Here is a 22,767-nt window from a genome sequence, read left to right as displayed (position 1 = left end):
CAATCCAGCTCTCTCACATGGGTGGCAGGGACAGAGTAGCACTAGGACCCAAGCACAGGTGCTCTGGCACGGGATGCAGTTGTCCCAAGCGGCATCTCAACTTGTGTACCAGAATCTGTCCACCTTTGTGCATTTCAGTGTACAGCTATAGACGGCCATCCCCATGCCAGGCAGACATTCTGTCATTAGTGGGCAGCTGAGTGGGCAAAGGAGCACACCCACCTGACTCCTGGGCATGGGAGGGAGCACTTCCTCCAGGGGATGGGAAACATGGGATTTTGGTCCCTAAAGGTCCAGAGGTTGCAGGGGGCAGTGAGTCTGGCCTTGGAAATAAGTGGCTGCAGGGGAAGGGACAAGTAAGGTCAACCTCACAGACCACCACAGTGGTTGCACAGTTCAGGCGACAAACAGGAAAAAGTCAGGAGTGCATGGGCTTTCTGTTGGGGAGGGAGATAAAAGGGACAGAGGAAGTGTGAATACCTTCATTGAAAGAAAAGGAGGGGGCCCAGTGCAGTAGCCTAGCAGCTAAAGCCCTCGCCTTGCACAAGCTGGGATCCCATATGGACACTGGTTCTAATCCCGGCTGCCCCGCTTCCCATCCAGCTCCCTGCTTGTGGCCTGGGAAAGCAGTCAAGGTCGGCCCAAAGCCTTGGGACCCTGTGCCTGTGTGAGAAACCTGAAAGAAGCTCCTGGTTTTGGACTGGCTCAGTTCCAGCTGTTGCAGCCACTTGGGGAGTGAGCCATCGGACAGAAGATCTTCCTCTGTCTCTCCTCCTCTCTGTATATCTGACTTTTCAATAAAAAATAAAATATATCTTAAAAAAAAAAAGAAATAAAAGATCTCTTGTAGCTCCATAAGAATTATGAAAATGGATTCTTATGTTTCCTAATGAGGCCCCAGGTTCAGGAGTACAATTCACAGTCTTGCCTAGGCACACCCTGAGCCAGCAGGTGTCCGGCCTTTCTGGGTATGTGTGAGCCCCAGGCCCTGTGCTCCACACATAAGCGCAGTGACGGCCATAGCTCACTTGGTATAAGCACCTCATCCACAAGCTGCCAGGTGCGGAACTGTGCCCCTAACATGCCACTCGGCCCTCCCCTTACTGGCCAGGCAAGTTAACTGTTCTCCAGTCCTGATGTAATGGCCCACGCTATCCCCCCCCATCTCCCCACCCCCGCCTCTCAAGTCCTGTTGCCTCAGGCTACTCCAACCTAGTACTAACAGTTCCACATTAAATGGAAAGAGTTTGAAAATGACCCCTCAGCCTATTTTCCTTCTTACCATCCTGCACAAAGCGAGGGAGGATTTTTTTCATGGCTAGCGCAGCATACCTGCAGGCATCCGCCATGAGGAAGACTTCGGGCAGCAGTGGGGGCAGGCTATGTCTGCTGGGGATGGTGCAGGCCTGACCAAATTTAGCCTATACTAGCTTAAGCAGCTGGAGTTTGGGACCAGAAAAGAATGGCAGCTTTTAAGTAGCCCAAGATCCCTGAATGGTAACAAGTATTGGCACAAGAGTATGTCTTATGTTTGAGTGGTATAGATTATATAACCCCAAGTTTCTGGATATACATAGTGGGGGGGAAAAAAAAAAACCTTTTTCCCAAAGAATCAAAGGAAAGTCCAGGGGGAAGAAAAATCCCAGGAGTTCCTTTGTGTTCAGGTACCGGACTCCGAGATAGAAGCCACGCTGATTCTCACGGAACTCGCCTGATTTTTGCTGGAGGGCAACCTGAAATGAAAGAGGACGTTTTCTTTCTGGGGAAGAGGGGTTGTCTATGGAGACAGGCACTTTAACAAGCTTTCCTGTGGGAACTGAGCCCCGGTTAGAGCTGGTGGCCATCCCTGGTACTGTTCCAGTGCCCGAGGGAGCGTTGGCTATGGGATCAGGGCGATTAAGCCTCGGCCAGGGACTCTGGGCATAGCTGGTTAACCAGAGCTGCCAGGGAGTTGCTGGTGAATTGATTTGCATGGCTGTGGGAATTAAGAAAACAAGCCCAAAGCCTTCACAACCTCTCTCCCTGAAAGAAGGAGGTGGGGCCGCTTCAGGTCAGGCCTCACAGGAAAGAACGCAGTCAAAGGGCAGGGGCTCGGGACTGCATCCTCAGGCCACGCACCTTCGGTTGCACTTGCAGGCGGTTCCTCCCCAGGCTCCTCTGCCTCTGGTTTCTGGTGCTGTAGGTGGAGGCTGTCTAGCTTCTGCATGTCTTCCAGGAGACCGTTTCTAAGATCCTCATTGTTTCTCAGAAATTCCTTCATCGCTGCCAGTCGATCCGAGATCTGCCAGAGGAAAGCAAGCAGTGGCCGTTTGAGTTGACACTCCGGCAGACCCTGGTGGTTCAAATGACAACTTCCCGAGCTTCAAGCCTGGCTCCTGGACAAGCACCCACCAGGAGATGGAAATCGTGGCTACACGCAAGGTTTCAAACAGATGCAAGCAACTGTACAACAAAGCACCCCCTCCCTTCAAAAACCTGACCTAGGTGTTTGCTTGTGCTCCCCAATGTCATTGCTGAAAATGACTTGCATTAGTGTGCGAAGACTTCACTGGTACAGACGCAGAAGTAAGATGAAAACCTTTCATTTTAAGGTTAGGACCTGTACTTTGCCATCAAACATACGTACATACACATCTTGTTTAGGTAACTAACTGGTAACCCTGTGTATTCAACAGCAAATTCAAAATCAGGGAAAGGGAACAAGGCAAAAAGTCAGTTCTCTTCCAAAGCCTGTCCCTAGTCAAAAGTTCCTCCCCCTGCAGGTGACCCTTCATGACTCTTTGAGAACTGTATGTTCTATGTGTTCACGTCAGCATGTGTGCAGATACGCATCCTTAAAAACACAAAGAACATGACATGACACGAGGCTTCGGAACTCATCTCTCCTGTATGACACGACAGAGCAATCTCATTAGCGTCTGCTCACGGCTGATCGCCATCGCAGTTTGGGATGCTTCATATTTTCCCACAGTTCGGTACTTGTGTCTAGGTAAATCATGTCGCACTAACTAACCTGGGGGATGTCAGTTTGCCTTAGCAAGAAGCTGATTTGCGGGCCCCTGCTTTGAAGTGAAATGCATTTTTCATTTGGCTCAGGTTTTCTCAAAAGTTTGTTGTAAAATGTATTCATCTGCAAGGTAGAATAACATGGAGTGATCTTTCATCTAGTGGGTCACGCCTCACATGGACGTAGCAACGAGGGCTGCCCCTGCCTGAGGGCAGCAGCCTGGGGCTCCGTCAGAAGCTCACATGTGCATGGCAGGGGCCCACACACATGGGCCATCCTGTCTCACCTTCCTAGGTACAGCAGCAGAAAGCTAGAACAGATTGGATTAGAAGCAGAGCATCTGGGACTCAAAGCAGGCACTGCAATACGCAACCCAGGCAATCCCAAGTGGTGGCTTAAATAGCTGTACCACAGCATGCATCTTGTTTTAATCCTAACAGATGTTGCCACAACTACCATCTGCAGAGGTGCTAATCAATTTCAACTCCTACCAGCAACATGTTCATCAATGTGTAGGCTACCTGAAGTACTCACAAAACGGGACTAGGGGCACGTTTTCATTGTGCTTATCCCAGAACGCTCTGCACTGCGTTTGGGGAAGCTGCAACTCCACGCGAAGTCACGATCGCCTGAATGCAATGACGTGAGGTGTTTGCGACACTAGCAGAGCAGCTGTGACACAGCAGCAGCAGTGTTCACAATTGGCCACAGCATTAGAGGAGAGGCGGTCCTCAGCAAGTGACTGTGACATAAGTGAATGCACCTGCCGGATGCTGAGTGATGGCTGTCGGGGAGGGCATGGAAGTGGAGCCCAGCTAAGGCCATTCGGACCCTCCCCACAGGGCCTCATGCTTTCAGTGTTTTCTCCTTCACTCAACGTTTTCTGTAGAAACCCCTGCTCTCCACGTGCTGCCTGCCCTGGCTTTCACTTCCCTTCTGAATTATGTGTGCCTCTCCCTCTCACCGGCTCCAACAGGAGTGCCTCATAATTGACGTTGCCTGGAACTTGAGGCTTCTCCTTTGTGGGAAGCAATAAATGCATTTGCTCTTGAAATGTGCTTAAGAGGTGCTCCTGGTTCGGGAGATGATCTTAGCTTACAGGGGAGGCAGAGTCAAAAGGAGGCTTAAATTATCCACAACAGGGAAGGCGTATGCACAGTTTCATGTGGAGGGAGAGGAGGTGGTGGAGATGGAACATTGGAAAATGCACCCAGGAAAATCACAGCATGCAAGCATGCAGGCTTAGACATTGCAGCCTGCCCTTGTCATCGAGCCAGCTGTGTGACTTTGGGCAAGATGATCTGACCTGCCTGAGGTTACAACTGTGAATCAAGGATGATGATACCAACACCATCCATGAGGAGTAGAAACAACCATTGCACCCGGTACCTTCTTTCCTTCCTGCATCCATTTAACAAATGCTTAATTTATTCAGTAACTACTATGTGCCAGTCTATTGTTGTATGCGTGTTCTACCAGTTACTTAAGCCCAAACTCCTCGCCTTGACTTTGACCCCCTTCTCCTTTCACATGCTACGTCCACCTGCCTCCTCACCACCTCTACTCCTGCAGCCGGGGCAAAGTCACCATCATCTCACCTGGAGGACCACAGGAGCGTCCTGCCCGCCCTCTCCCTCACTCTGCTGCCCTGACCAGCCACGGGCACCCTCCACGCCACCTGCAGCTCCTTTGGGCCTCCCATGCTTGCAACTCCACCAGGCTCCCCATTCTGGAGGAAGTGCCTGCATCCTCCCAATGGCCCACAAGCCCAGTGTCATCTGCCGCCTCCCACACACCTCTGACTTTCAGCCCCCTGTTTTGTTCCTCCTTCCCACCCCAGCCACGATGCTCACCAGGCGCTTCCCCCCTGCAGATATGCACACATGGCCAGTCCTTGCCTTGTTCAAGGTCTTGCTAATTTCCCCCTCTTCATGATAGCACCATCTTGTGACCTGACATCTACATCCCATTTGGCCAACTCCAAGTCCCCTACTCTGTGTGTTTTCCTTCTCCTGGTTCTGTCCACACCATTTACTTACTAGGCTTAACTATTCATTGCCTGTCTCCCTCCACAGAGATCCCTGTCAGTTCTGTTCAACAATGCATACCCAGCTTCTAGAACAGTGCCTGGCACATGGTAGGTCTTGAACAGATATTTCTGGAACATAAGAAATATACTGCCATTTCCCATCTTTTCCCTGATGGCCCCGAGTACATTCTGTCACTAGCTTCTCCCTGAGCATCCCCAAGCTCTGTGAAATGGCTCCCTAGACAGGGTTTAAGAAATCAGTAACAAGCCCAGTGCTGTTACCCAGTGGTTAGGTCCTCACTTTGCATATGCCGAGATACTATATAGGTACCAGTTCATGTCCTGGTCACTCCACTTCTCATCCAGCTTGCTGCTTGTGGCCTGGGAATGCAGTTGAGGATGGCCCCGGACCTTGGAACTGTGCACCCACATGGGAGACCCAGAGGAGGCTCCTGGTTCCTGACTTCAGAACAGCTCAGCTCTGGCTGCTGTACCCACTGGGGACTGAACCAGCAAGCGGAGGATCTTTCTCTCTGTCATCTATGAAAATCCACCTTTCCAATGAAAATAAATAAATATTTTTAAAAAGAAAGAAATCAGTAACAGGACCTAGGACAATGCCTTGATTGGCTAATCCTCCCTCCTTCAAGTGCCAGAATCTCATAGGGGCACTGGTTCGTGTCCCAGCTGCTCCACTCCTCATCCAGTTCCATGCTTGTGGCCTGGAAAAATAGTGGAGGAAGGTCCAAAGCCTCGGGACCCTGCACCCGCATGAGAGACCCAAAGGAAGCTCCTGGCTCCTGGTTTCGGATTGGCTGAGCTCTGGCCATTGTGGCCATTTGGGGAGTGAATGAGAGGACAGAAGATCTTTGTCTCTCCCTCTCTCTGTAAATCTGCCATTCCAATAAAAATAAAAGGAAGGAAGGAAAGAAGGAAAGAAGGAAAGAAGGAAGGAAAGAGAAATCAGTAACAATCTTGTTTCGGCCCTGTACTGCGCTCAGTCTTCTTTGGTGGAGTTATAAACTCCCAGGCTCCAACAGAGCACTGAGGGGCATGAAGATTATGTGAGGGACACCTGGGAGGCACCTGAATTCTGAGACACTCGGGTTACCAGGGACACAATGCCATGAGCAGCCACTGCTCCCCTCTGGCAGTGAGGTGAAAAATGCCTTGCGGTCATAGCCACTTGCATGTGGTCGGCTTTCATGGAGCCCCTTCTATAGCGTAACAAAACTTTAAGATTGTCACACTAGCAGAAAAGAGCGCAAATGCCAAGCTCCCCAAAACTGTCATGCTAAATTTCCAGCCATGTTTCTCTGCTTACCTTTCCGACCTTGCTCCCCGCCAACCACTTCAAACAATAACCAGAAACAGCTCTGATTCAACACTCACCCCCTCCCCCCAAAAAATCCCATGGCCGTGATCCATTCACTGTAATTGTTGGTTCCTAGATAGATGTGTTCTTACATTCTAACATCCCTAGTAAGAAGGCACCTTAACACTGACAGTGCCTTACTACAAACTGGCAGCATTGCTGTTGTTTACAATTTATTTATTTGAAAAACAGAGAGAGGGAAGAGATCTTCTATCTGCCAGTTCACTCCCCAAATGGCCACAATGGCAGGCGCTGAGCCAGGTGGAAGCCAGGAGCTGCCCGTGAGCTTCCCACATGGGAAACAGGGGTCCAAGCACTTGGACTGTCTTCCAATATTTTCCCAGGAACCTACCAAGGAACTGGATTAGAAGCCGAGCGGCCAGCACTCCAATCAATACCAATATAGGAAACCAGTGTTGCAGGTGGTAGCCGTACTAGCACACCATCAGTCTTTGACTTTTCTTTCTTAGAAGTAAGTGACATAAAAAAAAAAGTAACTGGGCCCGGCGCGGTGGCGCAAGTGGTTAAGTCCTCGCCTTGCACGCCCGGGATCCCATATGGGCGCCGGTTCTATCCCGGCAGCCCCGCTTCCCTTCCAGCTCCCTGCCTGTGGCCTGGAAAAGCAGTTGAGGACGGCCCAAAGCTTTGGGACCCTGCACCCGCGTGGGAGACCCAGAAGAGGCTCCTGGCTTCGGATCGGCATAGTATCGGCCCGTTGCGGCTCACTTGGGGAGTGAATCATCGGACGGAAGATCTTCCTCTCTGTCTCTCCTCTCTGTATATCCGCCTTTCCAATAAAAAATAATAAAAATAAATCTTTAAAAAAAAAAAAAGTAACTGACATATGTTGTCTGACAACTGCTGGCATTTTAGGATCAATAAAATGTGGTCTGATTGGGGCCCGGTGCTGTGGCCTAGCGGCTAAAGTCCTCGCCTTGAATGCGCTGGGATCCCATATGGGCGTCGGTTCTAATCTCAGCGGCCCCGCTTCCCATCCAGCTCCCTGGTTGTAGCCTGGGAAAGCAGTGGAGCCTTGGGACCCTGCACCCGTGTGGGAGACCCAGAAGAGCTCCTGTCTCCTGGCTTCAGATCAGCGCAGTACCAGCTGTTGCGGTCACTTGGGGAGTGAATCATCAGATGGAAGATCTTTGTTTCTCCTCCTCTGTGAATATCTGACTTTGCAATAAAAATAAATAAATCTTTAAAAAACAATGTGGTCTGATTGAATTCTCTGTTGAAGACCAACCCTGGAGTACATGGATAACCTTTATACGGTATGGGCTTTCAGAACAGGTCAGAGGTCAAGTTCCACACATAAGCACAGCTGATCTTTAACTTCCTTCAAAGAACACGTCCATGAATCCCCACTTCCATTGCCATTAACTGACATATTAAGAGAAATGCCTTGATGTACTAGACATGGGAGTTAAAAAAAGAGAACTCCCGGAGGCTCTGCAGCCCCGGGCACAGGACGACAGAGATCTGGAGGGTACGAATTTGCCCTGGCCAGTCCTCAGTTACACCATGTCTGCAGCAGCGGGATAGCCTGTGGCAAACCACCTCACCAGTCCTCACAGCCCAGTGCGGGCTCCTGGGCCCCCTTCCTGGGCAAGCAGGGCAGACGCTGAAGGCCAAGTGCCCTTCTAGGGCCCAAGGGCCAAGGGCTCCCAGCTTGAGTGTGTCGCTACTCACAGCCTCTGCTCTTTGTCACACACGGACAGGGAAAGGACGGTGGCTCCCTCAAGAGAGAAGCCGGAACTGCTGATGGCTCAGGGGCAACGCACCTGCTCCTCCATTTGCCTTCACTTACTCTATCCTGTTTTTGAAAGCATCGGAAGCAAGAAAATGTGGCTGGTTTGATAGCATTTGAGAAGAAAGCCAGAGGAAACCCTCGGGTTTAGAAAAGAGAAGATTTGGAACTGGTGCTTGGTATAGCCCATTATTAAGCTTTGTTTGCAACTCTCACATCCCCGTATGGGTACTGCTTCCGGTCCTAGCTCCTCCACTTCTGATCCAGCTCCCTGCTAGAACACTTAGGAAAGCAGCAGCAGATGACCCATGTGCGTGTGCCCCTGCCACTCTCCTGGGAGACTCAGATGGAATCCTGGGCTCCTGGCTTCACAGCCTGGTCCAGCCCTGGTTGTTGCTGTCATGTGGGGATTGAAGCAGTGGGTGCAAGACCTCTTTTTCACTTTCTTTCATTCTTTCAACTCAACAGAATAAATCTGTTTTGTCAAAAGGAAAATCTGTAATTCTAATCAATCATTTTAGATATTTTTGATGTGCCAGGATGGGCACACAGACACCAGTGGGACCTGGTACTGTTGCAAAAAGAGCTCAGCCAGCTGAAGAAAGCATCTGGATCAATGTCAGAATGGCTAATTTAGGTATGTTAGCAGTGCTGAGCAGGACTTAATGAACGAACGACTCACTCTGCAGTGAATAAACATCCCCACTACGTTTCACATGCTAACCACAACTGCCTTTCTCAGACCAGAAGGACCAGGGAGGTGAAATGATTGTCCCATCTCCTGTGAGCTGGAATTCCACACCAGCCTCTATTGGAATGTTCTCAGCCTTACTAGAATACAATTCTGCTAACATTAGTTTCTTCCATAGCTTGCTCCCGAACTCCTATCCAGATCTGAGACCAGCACTAGCCTTCAGACCATAAGCTAGACACCCTGATCCTTTAACATCTTTCCCCCAAACACCTGTTCCCACCTCCATGCCATCCCCAAGTCAGCTGCCTAATCAGTAAGATCCAGCAGCTCTGCTCAAGCTAACGTGCCAGACTCGGGTCCCTGCCTCACGACCTCCAGTTTCTGCCCCCTTTCTACCACCCTCACCAGTGCCCCCGTGGCTTGTGCAACATCCAGCTAAGTTTGAGTTCACTTTCCAAAAGCCAACTCTCTTCTTCTCACTCTTAAAAAAAAAAAAAAAAAACATCTGCTGGGGTTGGCACAATGGCTCAACTGGCTAATTCTCCACCTGCAAGTGCTTGGCATCCCATATGGCCACTGGTTCTAGTCCCAGCTGCTCCACTTCCCATTCAGCTCCCTACTAATGGCTTGGGAAAGCAGAGGATATTTGCCCAAAGCCTTGGGACCCTGCACCTATACGGGCAACCTGGAAGAATCTTCTAGCCTTGGCTCAGCTGAGCTCTGGTTATTGTGGCCATTTGGGGAGTGAAACAGCAGATGGAAGGTTTTTCTGTCTCTTGTTCTCTCTCTGTAAATCTGCCTTTATAATAAAAATATTTTTTTTTTAAAGTCAGCTGAGTCCCTACCACTTTTTGGGAATAATGCTCAAACCCCTTGGCCATGGCCAAGAAACGTTTTTCAAACACGGCTTCAACCGCCTTTGCGGAACTCCTGGCTGAGCGTACTCCTATGCTAGCTCACCTGCTCACTGCCCAGGCTCAAAGCCAGTGTTTGACGCCTTTGCAAGGGCTGCTTGCCCTGCCAAGGATGCCCTTCTTCCTTTGCCAATTTGTCCCCACCTTGATTCTGTGAGTTCTAGCCCCACAGCACCTGTGCTGCTGGTCCTCTCCAGTCAGCAGAGAAACCCCAGGCATTTTTCTCAGGAATCCCATGGCTGCCCAAAGGAGCAGGTCACTCCGCTGTGTGGCGCTGACTCGGCACGCCTCCAAGGCTTGCTGATGGTGTGAACATAGTTGTTTGAAGCTAATATTTCTCCATGCCCCAAACGCCTGCAGTCCTGGAATCGAGTGGCTGGTCCTGTGTGAACCCTGCCTGGCACAGCCCTTTACCCACACGGAGGTCACAGGGCTTTATGCTTACCTCTTGAGGTGACACGTCTGGTTCTTCCGCTTGCATGTACAGCTCCTGAAGTTTCTCCTTTAGCAACTCCACTTCAATTTCATTCACTTGGCTGATGCTCATGTAAGTTCCCTCGGCACATTCACAGCCATCTAGCTGATCTCCCTCGGGGAGGTAAACTGCCCAGTCGGAAAGCAACAGCTGTGAGGTTATCACACAAACGCATGAGCCAACTTAAAGACGCTCCATGGGATTACTCAAAGACCTTATGCTTAAACGTTGTGGACTGGAGCTACCTCAACAACACACAAGTGACCGCAACAAAGTCCAGCATAATTCCAGATTTTACAACCGTGACTCTCCTCTGCTTACAGTCTAAAATTCAGCTTGAGCAGCCTGGTATGATGGCTCAATGGCTCAATCAATGCTCACCTTGCATGCACCAGGATCCCATATGGGTGCTGGTTCACGTCCCAGCTGCTCCTCTTCCTATCCAGCTCCCTGCTTGTGGCCTGAGAAAGCAGTAGAGGATGGCCCAAAGCCTTGGGACCCTGCACCCACATGGGAGACCCAGAAGAAGCTTCAGACTCCTGGTTTCAGATCAGTTCAGCTCCAGGCACTGCGGCCACTTGGGAAGCGAACTAGTGAATGAAAGAACTTTCTCTTTCTGTCTTTCCTTCTTTCTGTAAATCTGATCTGCCTTTTCAATAAAAATAAACAACTTTTTTAAAATTCAGCTTCAAATATCAAAGGTGAGACTACAGCTGTCATTGCTATCTTGCTTCATTCTCTATGCCACTGATTTTTTTTTTTTCGTTTACCTGTTCAATTCTGGAGTTTGCCGCCACAATCTCTGGGATAGTCTTGAATTCACTCAGAAAATTCTGGATCTTCACCTGAAAGTCCTGAAGCCACGTGGAGGATACTTTCATGTCTGAAGAGTGCATGATCTCATTACGACACCTAATCACCTACAGGAAGAATCAGAAGATACAAGGCTACAAACCGCGATCTTCGGCTTCCACAGGAGAAATTGAAGGAAGCCAAAGCTTCAGATGTTTGGCAACTAATTGGAAAGTTTTCTAGGAAAAAAAAAATCAGGCAGGACAAAAAAAAAATGACCACACCAAGGATTTTAGTCGAAGGACTCCAGGTAAGAGAACAACGAAAACTGAGCAAGGTTCGCTTGGCCTTTTCCGCTTTCCTAATCTCCGGAGCCGAGCAGCTAGCGATCCAGAGGCTGTTGACATGACCCGTGGGTCCCAGCAAGGGCCAGCGTGGCCTGAAGGGATGTTTAACCTTCTGCCTCTTGGAAAATCAGTTCATGAGGGTAGGAAACACAAACATGTCGACATCAGCTCTTGAAATCTTATCACCAGCTGGATATCGCACATTCCGTCAAACCTTTCAACTTAAAACACCCTGCCGGAGAGCAAGAGTAACGGGACTCGGTCTACTTCTGGCTGAGGCAGATAATGCAAACATCTTTTTTAAGTGACTGTAGAGCCAGCGAGTCAGATCAAGGGAGTTTTCTGATGAAACTGACTGAAGAGAATCAGCTCTTTATATGTTAAGAAAAACGGGGCTCTCTTGTGACACACTAACGTGCAATTCACACAGTGTTCCACATTTTGCGACTGAAAGATATCCAAGGGGTCAACTGCTGTGACAGATTTGTGCAATGTCACCGAGGATCCTCAATTTTTTTTTTCCGGCTGCTGTCATGCTGACCAGACACAGGTGCCTTTTCTGCAGGTATTATGCATAATTCAAGGACACTAGACACTCTTCTCAACGAGCCTCTGGTTACTGGAGAACTCGGACATTGCCCCGAGGAAATCTGATGCTCATGTTTCCTTTAGTTTTCTGTGCTTTGCTCTTGCAACTAACTGCTGAGTGTCTGACTCCGAAGGGCAGATGTCAAATGTCGGCACACGACACACAGAATGACGCACTGCTGGTTCCCGGAATGTGGGAAACGACTCTGCTGCTGGTTTTGGGAGGACGGGTAGGAGAACGCGGAGGCTCCTGCTGCGGTGGGGATCAGCACGATAACAAGTTGTCCTGAAACTCTAATTAGGGACAATCGATGGGTCAATCTTTTGATTGCCCCTGCCCAGAGGGAATCCTGGACGGCATGGCAGGTGCGTGTGATACATGAGCCCCGCTGGCCTGCGTGGTGATACCGACTTCGAGCCATAGTGCCAGGGCATCTACGGTGCCCTGTGCCTGCATGGCTGGCTCAGCCTCACAGGGCCGGGCTCAGAGAAGGCACCCAACTGACGCACGGTGCAGTGCTCGATCGGACAGCTCTTACCTCTGTAACTCTTTTTCGATCAACCACAAAGTGATCACAGGAGTTGATGAGGCTTAAAAGCGCAACTGCGTCACATTCCTCGGGTCCTTTCTTGCCTGTCAGTCCTCGGGGCATGAAGGCCTGTGGCACAAGGACACAGACACCTGAGTCTCCCCCAGACTCTATGCCTTGGAGAGAAGAAGTCTTCTGGCTTATTCCCCATATGGTGACTGCAAGTCTCCCACACACTGAAATTCAAGGGTCATGGCTGAGCCCCAACAAAGGATAGTAACTGAACCAGCGTGTTAGCTCTCTGCCACGAGCTATGATACAATCTAACTGGCCTCTGGTCTGCCTCCCCAGATAGAAGCAGAAAGCATGGGCGGAAGGTACCTTTTCCCTTTTCCTTAATGGAATTCCAGGGGTTGAATTTCTGAACATTTAAAACTAGCTTCAGTACAATTAGATTCTTCAATGTGAACACTTTGTTTTGTTTGCTTCTTAAAATTTATCTTCATTCACTTTGAAAGGCAGGGAGGAGGAGAGACAGAAATACTGAGATTTAAGACTGCTGTATCCCCAAATGCCTGCAGCAGAGCTGAGCCGGGCTCAGGCCAGGAGCTCAGGACTGATGCTCCCAAGTTGAGCAGCTGGCAGCCTGAGCACAAGGCTGCAGAGGTGAGGCACTCCGTGCTGTGCAAGCACCCCCCACCACCACCACCAGCGCTGCTCTGCCCAAGCCTTAGCCCAGCAAAATCTCCCTTCTCCGCTCCAGGCTCAGCCAAGCTTCCAGGCCACGCCTTTTCTTGTTTGCGAAACTCACTTCACCAAGGAATGGGAAATCTCTGCTGCCCCTGATCTTCCCTCGAGGGCACTTTCCCTGGAAGGACTTTTCCCTGGGGAGTGGAAGCCAGTGTAACTCCTGGGGGTTGGTCTGCTTGCCGGGGGAGTAGCAGAACTGTTGCTGCGACCCTGCGGGGGCACTTGGAGAAGCAGCTCGGGTAGTCGCTGGGAGACAGAGACCCGAACTGGGCCCACTCCCTGCCCCAGAAGCCGCTGCCGTGTCGCGGAGAGCAGTCAGTGCAGTCAAGTCCGTTCGCTGGACAGCGTGCGGTGCGGACTCCTATACCTGTCCTGAGGGGACAGTGGCCACGGTCTGCCCCCGCACGGAGGACCCTGGAAGCCGCTCCCACTACCCCAACTGCCTACTCAGGAGCCGGGGTAAGGAGGAGTTGGGGGTTAAAAATTCCGTTGGTTCATGTAGGGACCTCATACACTTTTCTAAATGAGTTGAGAAAGTTCAGTTGTGATGGTATTAAGAATCTGGGCTTTGCAGCATGACAGACCTGGGTTCAAATGCAAGTTTGGCCAACTGCCAGCAAAGGATCTTGGGCTACTTACTTCTTAGATTACTCCTCAGTAAGTCCTCATGTCCATTGAACAAGTAATGTGCTAGCACAGTGCCTGGCACAGAATAACGAACTAGTGTCAATATTGGAAATTACTATGGCGAGTAGGACCTTCAAGGGGTCTATTAAAAAGCTAGTGAGAAATGCAGATGACAAAAAATTATACAGGGATTTCCAAATATTTCTTGGTTGTTGTTATTGGCACCAAAATAAACTTACAATTCCATTGCTCCACAACTTTTTAGAGCTTCAGGACTTGACATTCCAAATGTCCCAGAAGGGCCTTCTTCTAGCACCGTCTTGCTTTCAGTTCAATTTTATGGCACACAATTTAAAAACTGCTATGACAGGAAAGGCTTGGGCATATTCCTGTCCTGAAATATTGCCAAACTTACGTTCTGTTCTGCCAAGAGCCAGGAGCAACTGGGATGTGAGAATTCAAAATAAAGAGTCTTGCTCCACTGACATGCACACGTTTTGGTGGGTAAGCAACTCCAGTGCCCCCGACAGTATGCTTTACTCTGCAGGATCATCTGAATGCTGCTGGGAGGAGCTCATGCGCCCCAAGCATATCATGATGTGGGGGCTGGGGAATCATACACCTGAGCCTCCGCGCACAGCCTGGATCAGAAGGCACAGTAGCATCACTCTGTTGGGACAGGGATACTTCATAAGTTCATGAAAAAAAAATAGAATAAAAAGATAAGTTTATTTTAGATCAAAAAACTGCTTTGATGTCCACGCACAGGTGTTTCCTCACAGTGCGCATGTCGCATGAACTTGTGAAGTCCTGTGTAGGTCCTGTCACGAATGCGCTGATCCTCTGACTGAACCTACTACGGAGGCAGGTGCTTGACACAGCAGCTAAAACATCACTTTGACCACTTGCACCCCATATGGGTTTGTATCCCGACTCTGCTTCTGATCCAGCTTCCTGCTAATGCTCACCCTGCACAACAGCAGATGGTGGCCCACGTCCTTGGATCCCTGCCACTTGCATGGGAAACCCAAATTGTGTACCAGGCTCCTGCTGTCGTCTTGGCCCAGCCCAGGTTGGTGTTAAGAATGTGGGGAGTTAAACCAGCAGTAACCTTTCTCCATTTCAAATAAGTTTAAAAAACTTCACTTTTAAAAAGTTTTTGCTGGATGCTCAGAGGTTCATAAAGAAGCTAACTTACCACAAGCAAACTAGGCCAATGACAGTGAAGGAAAAAGATCTTTGCTTACATCAGCTGTTGCAGAGAATACCCAGTTTGGAGGTGCCCAGGTGCCTTTCAGAAGAGGCATGGTTTTTCATCTCCGTGATGAGCCCTGGCATTTTCTCTGTTTTCAGTATTAAAAGCCAACAGGCAAAGCCTGGCAACTTCCTGACTGCAAAAACAGTTTCTGAAAATCATACTGCGTGCTCCCAGGCTCCAGCTGGCTAATGCCCAGGGCAAGCAAAGGGCACAGTCACCTGCTCCTGCCCTCTGCGGACTCTTCCATGGGTAGAAGATGAATCAGGGGAGACAAACTGGGCCCCGACATGCTGGCCCTTGCTGGCCTTGGAAAGCAGCAGGGAGTTAGGCAGAATCCAAGGGTTTGGGGTAAGGGAATGCAATGACCTAACTGCCACATGCAGGTGGCACACCCCGGCTAGCAGAGGTGCACAGGGCAGCAGAGGGTGCCAGAAGGGAAGCTGCAGTGAGGGCCAGGCAGGAACATTCTGCAGGGGGTAACTAGAGGGCGAGGATGAAACAAGACCAAATCTAGGAAGTTGTGGTGGGAATGGGCTGAGGGTGGAGGGAGGCGGAGAGGATAATGCCCACTTCAGAACTAAACATGAAGTGCCTGGGAGGCAGCCAGGTGAAGGGGACGGTTAGAAAGTTGGATCTGGTTTGGACGTGGGGTTGGGGCAAAAGCAGCTCCCTGCAATGTGGCGGCTGTGGGGGGTCCCCCAGCTGGGCCAGACCCAATGCTGGGGACTCAGGCAGTCCTAGGCTTTCTCCAGGCCCTGAGGGAACCTTGGGAACTGGATTAAGCTCCGCCCTGCTGCTACCATCTTGGGCAGGAAGAGTTTGGGCAGTGTTCCACCCAGAATGGGAGGAGGCTGGGTGGGGCTTCTCCCTTTGTTTCTCCTCTGACCCCCCACTTTCCTGTAGCCCTTAGCCCTTTGTACCCTAATCAACTATGTAAGATTATAAAAAAAAAAAAGTTGGATCTGGGCACCTAGACCTCAGCAGCAGGCAGGCGAAGGGTGTCAAATCTGGGAGGCACTGGTATAGACTCACCAGAAAGGGACTTCACAAAGTTCAAAGAATGGGGCTGGCGCTATAACACACCGGGCTCTACTGCTGATCCAGTTCCCTGCTAAACTACCTGGGAAAGCAGAAAAAGACAACCCAAGTGCTGGGGCCCCTGCCAACTACATGGGAGATCCGGATGGCATTTTAGGCTCCTGGCTTCAGCCTGGTCTAGCCGTTGCAGCCATTTGGGCATTGAAGTAGCATATGGAAGATCTTTTTCTGTCTTTCTTTCTCTCTATATAACTCTGCCTTTCAAATATATAAATCTTTTTATTTAAAAAAAAAGATTTATTTGTTTTTATTACAAAGTCAGATATACACAGAGGAGGAGTGGCAGAGAGGAAGATCTTCCATCCGATGATTCACTCCCCAAGTGAGCGCAACAACTGGTGCTGCGCCAATCCTAAGCCGGGAACCAGGAACCTCTTCTGGGTCTCCCACACGGGTGCAGGGTCCCAAAGTTTTGGGCCGTCCTCGACTCCCTTCCCAGGCCACAAGCAGGGAGCTGGATGGGAAGTGGAACTGCCGGGATTAGAACCGGCACCCATCTAGGAGGATCCTGGCGCGTTCAAGGCGAGGACTTTAGCCGTTAGGCCACACCACCTGGTGCGCAAATATATAAATCTTAAACAAACAAACAAACAAAAAACCTAGGGCCCAGAGTGATGGCTCGACTGGCTAATCCTCCACCTCCAAATGCCAGGATCCCATGTGGGCACTGTTTCTGTCCTGGCTGCTCCACTTCCGTTCCAGCCTCTGCCAGCAGCCTGGGAAAGCAGTGCAGGATGGACCAAAGCCTTGGGACTCTGCACCCACGTGGGAGACCCAGAGGAAGCTCCTGGCTCCTGGCTTTGGATCAGCTGAGCTTCTGCCAGTGCAACTACTTGAGCAGTGAACCAGCAGATGGAAGATTTTTCTGTCTCTCCTTCTCTCTCTAAATCTGCCTTTCCAATAAAAATAAACAAATCTTTTTTAAAAAAGAAACTAAACTTAAAATAAAAGTTTATGCTGGTACCAAAAATTGCAGTTGAAATTCATGCAAAGTTTTTTTCACAGTATAAAGATGTATTTGTTGTTTTTTATTGGAAAGCCAGATTATACAGAGAGGAGGAGAGACAGAGAGGAAGATCTTCTGTCTGCTGATTCACTCCCCAAGTGGCCGTGACGGTTGGAGTTGAGCTGATTCGAAGCCAGGAGCCTGGAGCCTCTTTTGCGTCTCCAGCATGGTTGTAGGGTCCCAAGTCCTTGGGCTGTCCTCAACTGCTTTCCCAGGCCAAGGAAGGGAGCTGGATGGGAAGCAGGGCAGCCAGGACATGAACTGGTACCCATATGGGATCCCGGTGCATGCAAAGTGAGGACCTTAGCCACTAGGCTACCGTGCTGGGCCCCACAGTATAAATTTTATTTATTTATTTATTTTTTTAAAGATTTATTTTTATTATTTTTTCATTGGAAAGGCAGATATACAGAGAGGAGAGACAGAGAGGAAGATCTTCCATCCAATGATTCACTCCCCAAGTGAGCGCAACGGGCCGATACTATGCCGATCCAAAGCCAGGAGCCTCTTGCGGGTCTCCCACACGGGTGCAGGGTCCCAAAGCCTTGGGCCATCCTCGACTGCTTTCCCAGGCCACAAGCAGGGAGCTGGATGGGAAATGGAGCAGCCAGGATTGGAACCGGCGCCCATATGGGATCCCGGGCGTGCAAGGCGAGGACCTTTAACCACTTGCGCCACCGCGCCGGGCCCACAGTATAAATTTTACGCAAATTTTTTACACTTGATTTTAGCCAAAAGGCCGAGAAGCAATTACACAAATTTTTTGTTAGACTCTGCACATCACTTCAAATTGTTTTGCACAAAAATTAACATGTCTTTTCATTTCATTCCCATGAACTTTTTGAAGTCCTGGTGTACCAAGCTCCCCAGGCCTGGGTACTACCACCAGAGAAGGAGGCCGGGAAGCGCTGAGGAAGGCTGAGGAAGAGGGGCCCAGGAAGCAGGCAGTAGCCTGGAGCGTGTCAGCCAACGGAGCACTCACTAGCACTTTGCCTAAGAAAGGTGAGTTTGGTAAAGCAAAGTTCATGGATGCAGTACAGTGGCAGGGGCCGAAGGCAGGGTGCAACAGACTGCAGGGTCTGTGGAAGTGAGAAGGAAGCATCTGAGACAGGTGTTTGGTGCAGAGGTTAGGCTGTCACTGAGGATGCCTGCATCCCAGAATCAGAGTGCCTGCAGCATCAGGATCCTGTCCTGCTTCTGATGCAGCTTCCTGATGTGAACCTGGGCAGGCAACAGATGATGGCGCGAATGCTTGGGCCCACATCACCCATGTGAGAGATCTGAATTGAGTTCCGGACTCCTTAATTCTACCTGGCTTAGCCCTGGTTGTTGTGGGCATTTGTGTAGTGAATCAGTGGACAATGGAATTCTGTTTGTCTCTCTGCCTCTTCATGAGATGAAAAGAAAATGTAACAAATTAAAAACAAAACAGCATGGCTTAACTGGCTAATCCTCCCCCGTCAGGCACCAGAATGCCATATGGGCACCAGTTCATATCCCTGTTCCACTTCCCTTCCAGCTCCCTGCTTATGGCACAGCACCGGCCGTTGCAGCCACTAGGGGAGTGAATCATCGGACGGAAGATCTTCCTCCCTGTCTTTCCTCCTCTCTGTATATCTGACTTTGCAATAAACAAATCTTTTAAAAAAAATAAAGCTAACTAACGATGAAGGGAATAAGATGGGAGGGGACAACTAAGACATACAAGTCCTTGGGCAAATGGTAGGGGCAAAGATCGAGACACACAAGGCTCAGCAATGGCAAAATGAAAAGACATCTTTCGTCCTTTGTTTTCTTTTGTAAACAAAGTTGTCCACGCAATTTCTCTGAGAGAGGCAGAATTCCCATCTGTTGCTTCAGTGTATAATTCCCAACTGCTGGAGCCAACATTGTTGCCTTTCGCCCATGATCTGCTCTGGGAGCCAGAGTGTTGATGTGAGTGCCTTGACTGGCATCATAACAGCCAGGCCAAATACTTCCCCCTTCTCCATTCCCTGCCTTCTTCCTTAGTAGCAGGAAGAAAGACTACAGTGCCCACAGAGGCAGGATGGCAGACCTGGCAAACAAGAGGAGGAAGTATGTGTTTGGAGGGTGTCTGTCAACTCCAGGAAGCGGGAGCAACATTAACAGGAGTGAGGGGGGAGGGAGGACTGGGCATGGCAACTTGGCAAGGAAAGGCAAGGAAGTGTCAGCTCCAGGAACAGGAGCCTGGAGGGTTCCAGAACAAAAGTGAAAGCAGTCAGTTCTCCCGGGGGAGAGTCCTTCCCCGGGCAGAGGTGGATGATGGTGTCGCCAGGGCTGGAGTGAGGCCTGGCGAGCTCAGAGCAAGGAGAAACAGGGCTGATGTCACTGCAAGGGAGCGACTCTACTGACGGACCGTGCAGATGAGGTCGGCTGAGCAAAGAAAAGGCGGCAGGAGTGTGTAAGCTGCTGGTTCTGTAGACAGCCATGAGACCTCAAAAAGATACAAGCAGTACAGGGGAAAGGAGTGGGGGTGGAGAATGGTGAAATAAGCATGCCAGAGGTGAGCAGGACATCGGCCACTGAGAAGTCCTGGGCTGAAAAAGGTCTACAGTGTGAGCACACAAGAGAGGGCCTGAAATGGAGTGGGCCAGAAAATGCTAGAACAGGGAGTCAAGAAACTGACGGATGGGGTGGGTGAGGTAACGCGGAAACACTGGGTTGCGCGAGGAGGTCTGCACGTGGAGCAGCATCAAGAGGAGGCCAAGAGTGACCTAAGCAGGTGGCCGGGCATTGGAGGGAATTCCAGACAGTTGAGGGGCAGGCACAGTTTTAGACAGAACCCTGTTTCGGTCTCTTCTGGGTCAAAGTGAAAGCTGACCACTTCGTGGTGGCAATGGAGTAAACAAAGGAGCATGGAGAACAGGGTGGAGGCCTTCCTGGTCCGTGAGAGCCACAAAAATGGGGACCACTGAGGCAGCCCAGTCCCAGTGTTTTTGAGATTAGGAGACAGAGGCTGGCATGTTAGAGCAGCTGAGCTGGGATTCGGGCCGGGAGCTTCACTCCCTGGGTGCCAAGCTTTGAGGCAAAGCAGCAGGCAGGCCGCCCCCAACAGCCCAGCAACATGGAGAAAGCATTTTTGATTGTCCCTCTCAGCTTCTGGAAAATATTTAAAAAAAAATCTATAGCTGAGCTAGTGAGTTACATTGGCAAGATCTGAGACAGGAATAAGAGGCTCCCACCCCCACTTTTTTTGAGGAAGCCACAGTCTGTTTTTAATTATTTTTTAAAATTAACATAAAGACTAAGTCTCTTTATAGCCCATCCCCGGCTCCCGACTTATTCCCTACCTAGGCACTTTCAGATCCTTTCTATTGCATTGGTAACCTCGCTCACCTTCCTCTGTCAGAGTCATGACACCTATAGCTAAAATCAGCTAGCCACTCAGTGCACAAATGTCCTCCTCCACACCTCAGGCTCTTGCCCCAGCATTTCTGGCTGAAGTGTTAGCTATAGCTTTCTAAGCAGGAGCCGCAAACTCGAATTCCTTCAGGAAGCAAACAGGTAGCAGAAAATTAAGCTTCGCGGCGCCTACTGCAACAGCGCCCAGAACACACACCCACCCACCCACCAACCAATCTCTGCCTTAGCATCTGTTTACCGGGCTCGGGTGCCAGATGAGTCGCTGCCTCCTTCTTCTGTCTCAGCAGCAGGTGCTTACCTTTGCCACCTCCCAGGCGTCGACAGGCCAGAGACCCGGTCGGCAGTTTCCCCAGTGCACGTCTCCATTCCGGTTGACGTGATGTTTCAAAATCTCCCGTTTCCACTCTGCGCACACCTCACACTGAGGCTGAAACTACAGGGGGCGGCGGTGAGGAGAGGTGGCATCTGGATCCCGGCCCGCGGAAGGAACGGGACGGGGATGGGGTTGGGATGGAGAGTGGTGCCCAGTGTCCCGGGCCAGGTGCTCACCTGGCGGGCGCGCGGACTGCAACGGGAGCCGCCGCGACAGGTGGCGCGGGGGCCGAGGCTGGGAGTTGCGGCGAGCAGGCTGCGATGGAAGGAGAGCACTTCCTGGCCGACGAAGCCCTGCAGGCAGCTGCGCAAAAGCAGCAAGCAGTGACCAGCCTTCACCCAGTTCTTGTACTCTGTACAGTTCAAGCGGATAGCCAACTCCGACAGCACCATGGCCCCTTTTGGCTCTGAGGTGTGGTGGACAAGAGCGCAGGCGCGGGAGCCTGGGAAACGGCTGATGCGCAGGCGCAGTTCCGCCCAGACACCGCCCTCTCGAGTAGCTACGGCGTGGCGCGTTGCGTCACACGCTCCGGGGGCGGGGCGTCCTGATTTCCGGGTCACGTCTGCCCGGCGCCACGGAGGTGACAACCGGTGAGTATTTCAAGTGTTATGAGGCAGCCGCTTCCCCAAACCCTTAAGCCCTGTCCCTCAAAAGCGAATCCCAAGTTCGACCCCCCTCTCCTGAAGTCCGTGACTGTGTAATTGAGATGCGGAAGTGTATATGTTCCTTGCGTGACTGAGTTCTAAAATCTAGTTTCTGAGGCCACAGACTAGCTGTAGCAAATCGAAGTGCTAGTGAAATCTAACTGCTGGCTGCCTATACCGCTCAGCTGTTATGTGTCTTGGGTGTGTAAGCGAACACAAAATTCAAAAACCTCTGCCAAGGGGCCACCTAGCAGAAACAAACAGGCCAGTGTCACCTGTGTTCTGGAGCCTGCGGAAGCATCGGGTAAAGCTCAGAAAGTATTCAGGGGTCTTAGTTACAGGATTCCCACTCCTTACGCAAGGCGTTGAAAGAAGCTGCAGAAAGCAGGAGCCAGGGGTCAGAAGGAATTGGATTGTCACTCCGAGTGACAAGCGGTCCAGTCAGCTTTATTTTGAGGAGCTGTTTGGGCTCAGAAAACATGGCAAGCTTGTTTGGAGGCAGAAAGGCCTCAAGGAAGTCTTACCTGGTGGATCTGCAGCAGGTCTAACGGGCTCGAGGCCTACAGTCTCCCAGGTCCCCTGTGGGGAGCCCCCCTGCCCCTGCAATGCTGGGCCCTGGCCCTGGACTCCGGCTTCCTGCCAATGCAGACCCCGGGGGAGGTAGAACAAGTGACCGGGTTCCTGCCACCCACGGCAGAGGCCGACAGTCCTCCTGCCTTTGGCCCTTGGTCGCTTCAGGCATTTAGCGAAAACCAGCAGATGGGAAGGAACTCTCTCAAGTATTTTTTTAAACCCAACACATTGCAGGGTTTCGCCCCGACTTCCTGCTTCACAACCAAGAGGCTCTGTGTTTCGGCTGACTGGCTCTGGACACGAGCTGCTCCTTAGTGCCTTGAGTTTAAGCAATCATAATTTAATCGGATTGAAGCAAATCATTTTCTTTTTCTGGGCCTCTGTTTACCATCTATTAAAAGGAGGATATTGATGCCGCATAGGATGGTTGTGAGGACTAAAAACACATGCAAATGCCCGCAGTTAGGACAGTGCCTAGCACCTGGTAAGCTCTCGGCAAGCAATAGCTGTTACTCTGCGTGGACTAAATGTGCCCTTCCATCAGTCATTTTCC

General features: G+C 50.6%; 1 protein-coding gene across 2 annotated transcripts; it reads right to left on the bottom strand.

Moving 5' to 3' along the window:
* Window positions 1-780: 780 nt before the first annotated feature.
* CUNHXorf38 (chromosome unknown CXorf38 homolog) lies at window positions 781-22,518 on the bottom strand. 2 transcript variants are annotated; one of them, XM_040999890.1, is made up of 7 exons: window positions 21,174-22,518; window positions 20,923-21,057; window positions 12,511-12,630; window positions 11,015-11,164; window positions 10,215-10,394; window positions 2,119-2,281; window positions 781-1,733 (listed from the first exon to the last, which is right to left on the bottom strand). In XM_040999890.1, exons 1-7 carry the CDS (start codon window positions 21,387-21,389, stop codon window positions 1,699-1,701), a joined length of 999 nt encoding a protein of 332 aa, XP_040855824.1. In that variant the 5' UTR covers window positions 21,390-22,518; the 3' UTR covers window positions 781-1,698. The 2 variants fall into 2 exon arrangements, with proteins under 2 accessions (XP_040855824.1, XP_040855833.1); XM_040999899.1 differs by lacking the exon at window positions 21,174-22,518 and having other exon boundaries at window positions 20,863-20,947.
* Window positions 22,519-22,767: the final 249 nt, after the last annotated feature.

Source organism: Ochotona curzoniae, unplaced genomic scaffold, assembly GCF_017591425.1.
Source record: "Ochotona curzoniae isolate NIBS_2020 unplaced genomic scaffold, NIBS_Ocur_1.0 contig_1274, whole genome shotgun sequence".
NCBI lineage: Eukaryota > Metazoa > Chordata > Mammalia > Lagomorpha > Ochotonidae > Ochotona > Ochotona curzoniae.
Note: the sequence above shows the minus strand (reverse complement) of the source record. Positions and strands in the feature narration are given on the sequence as shown.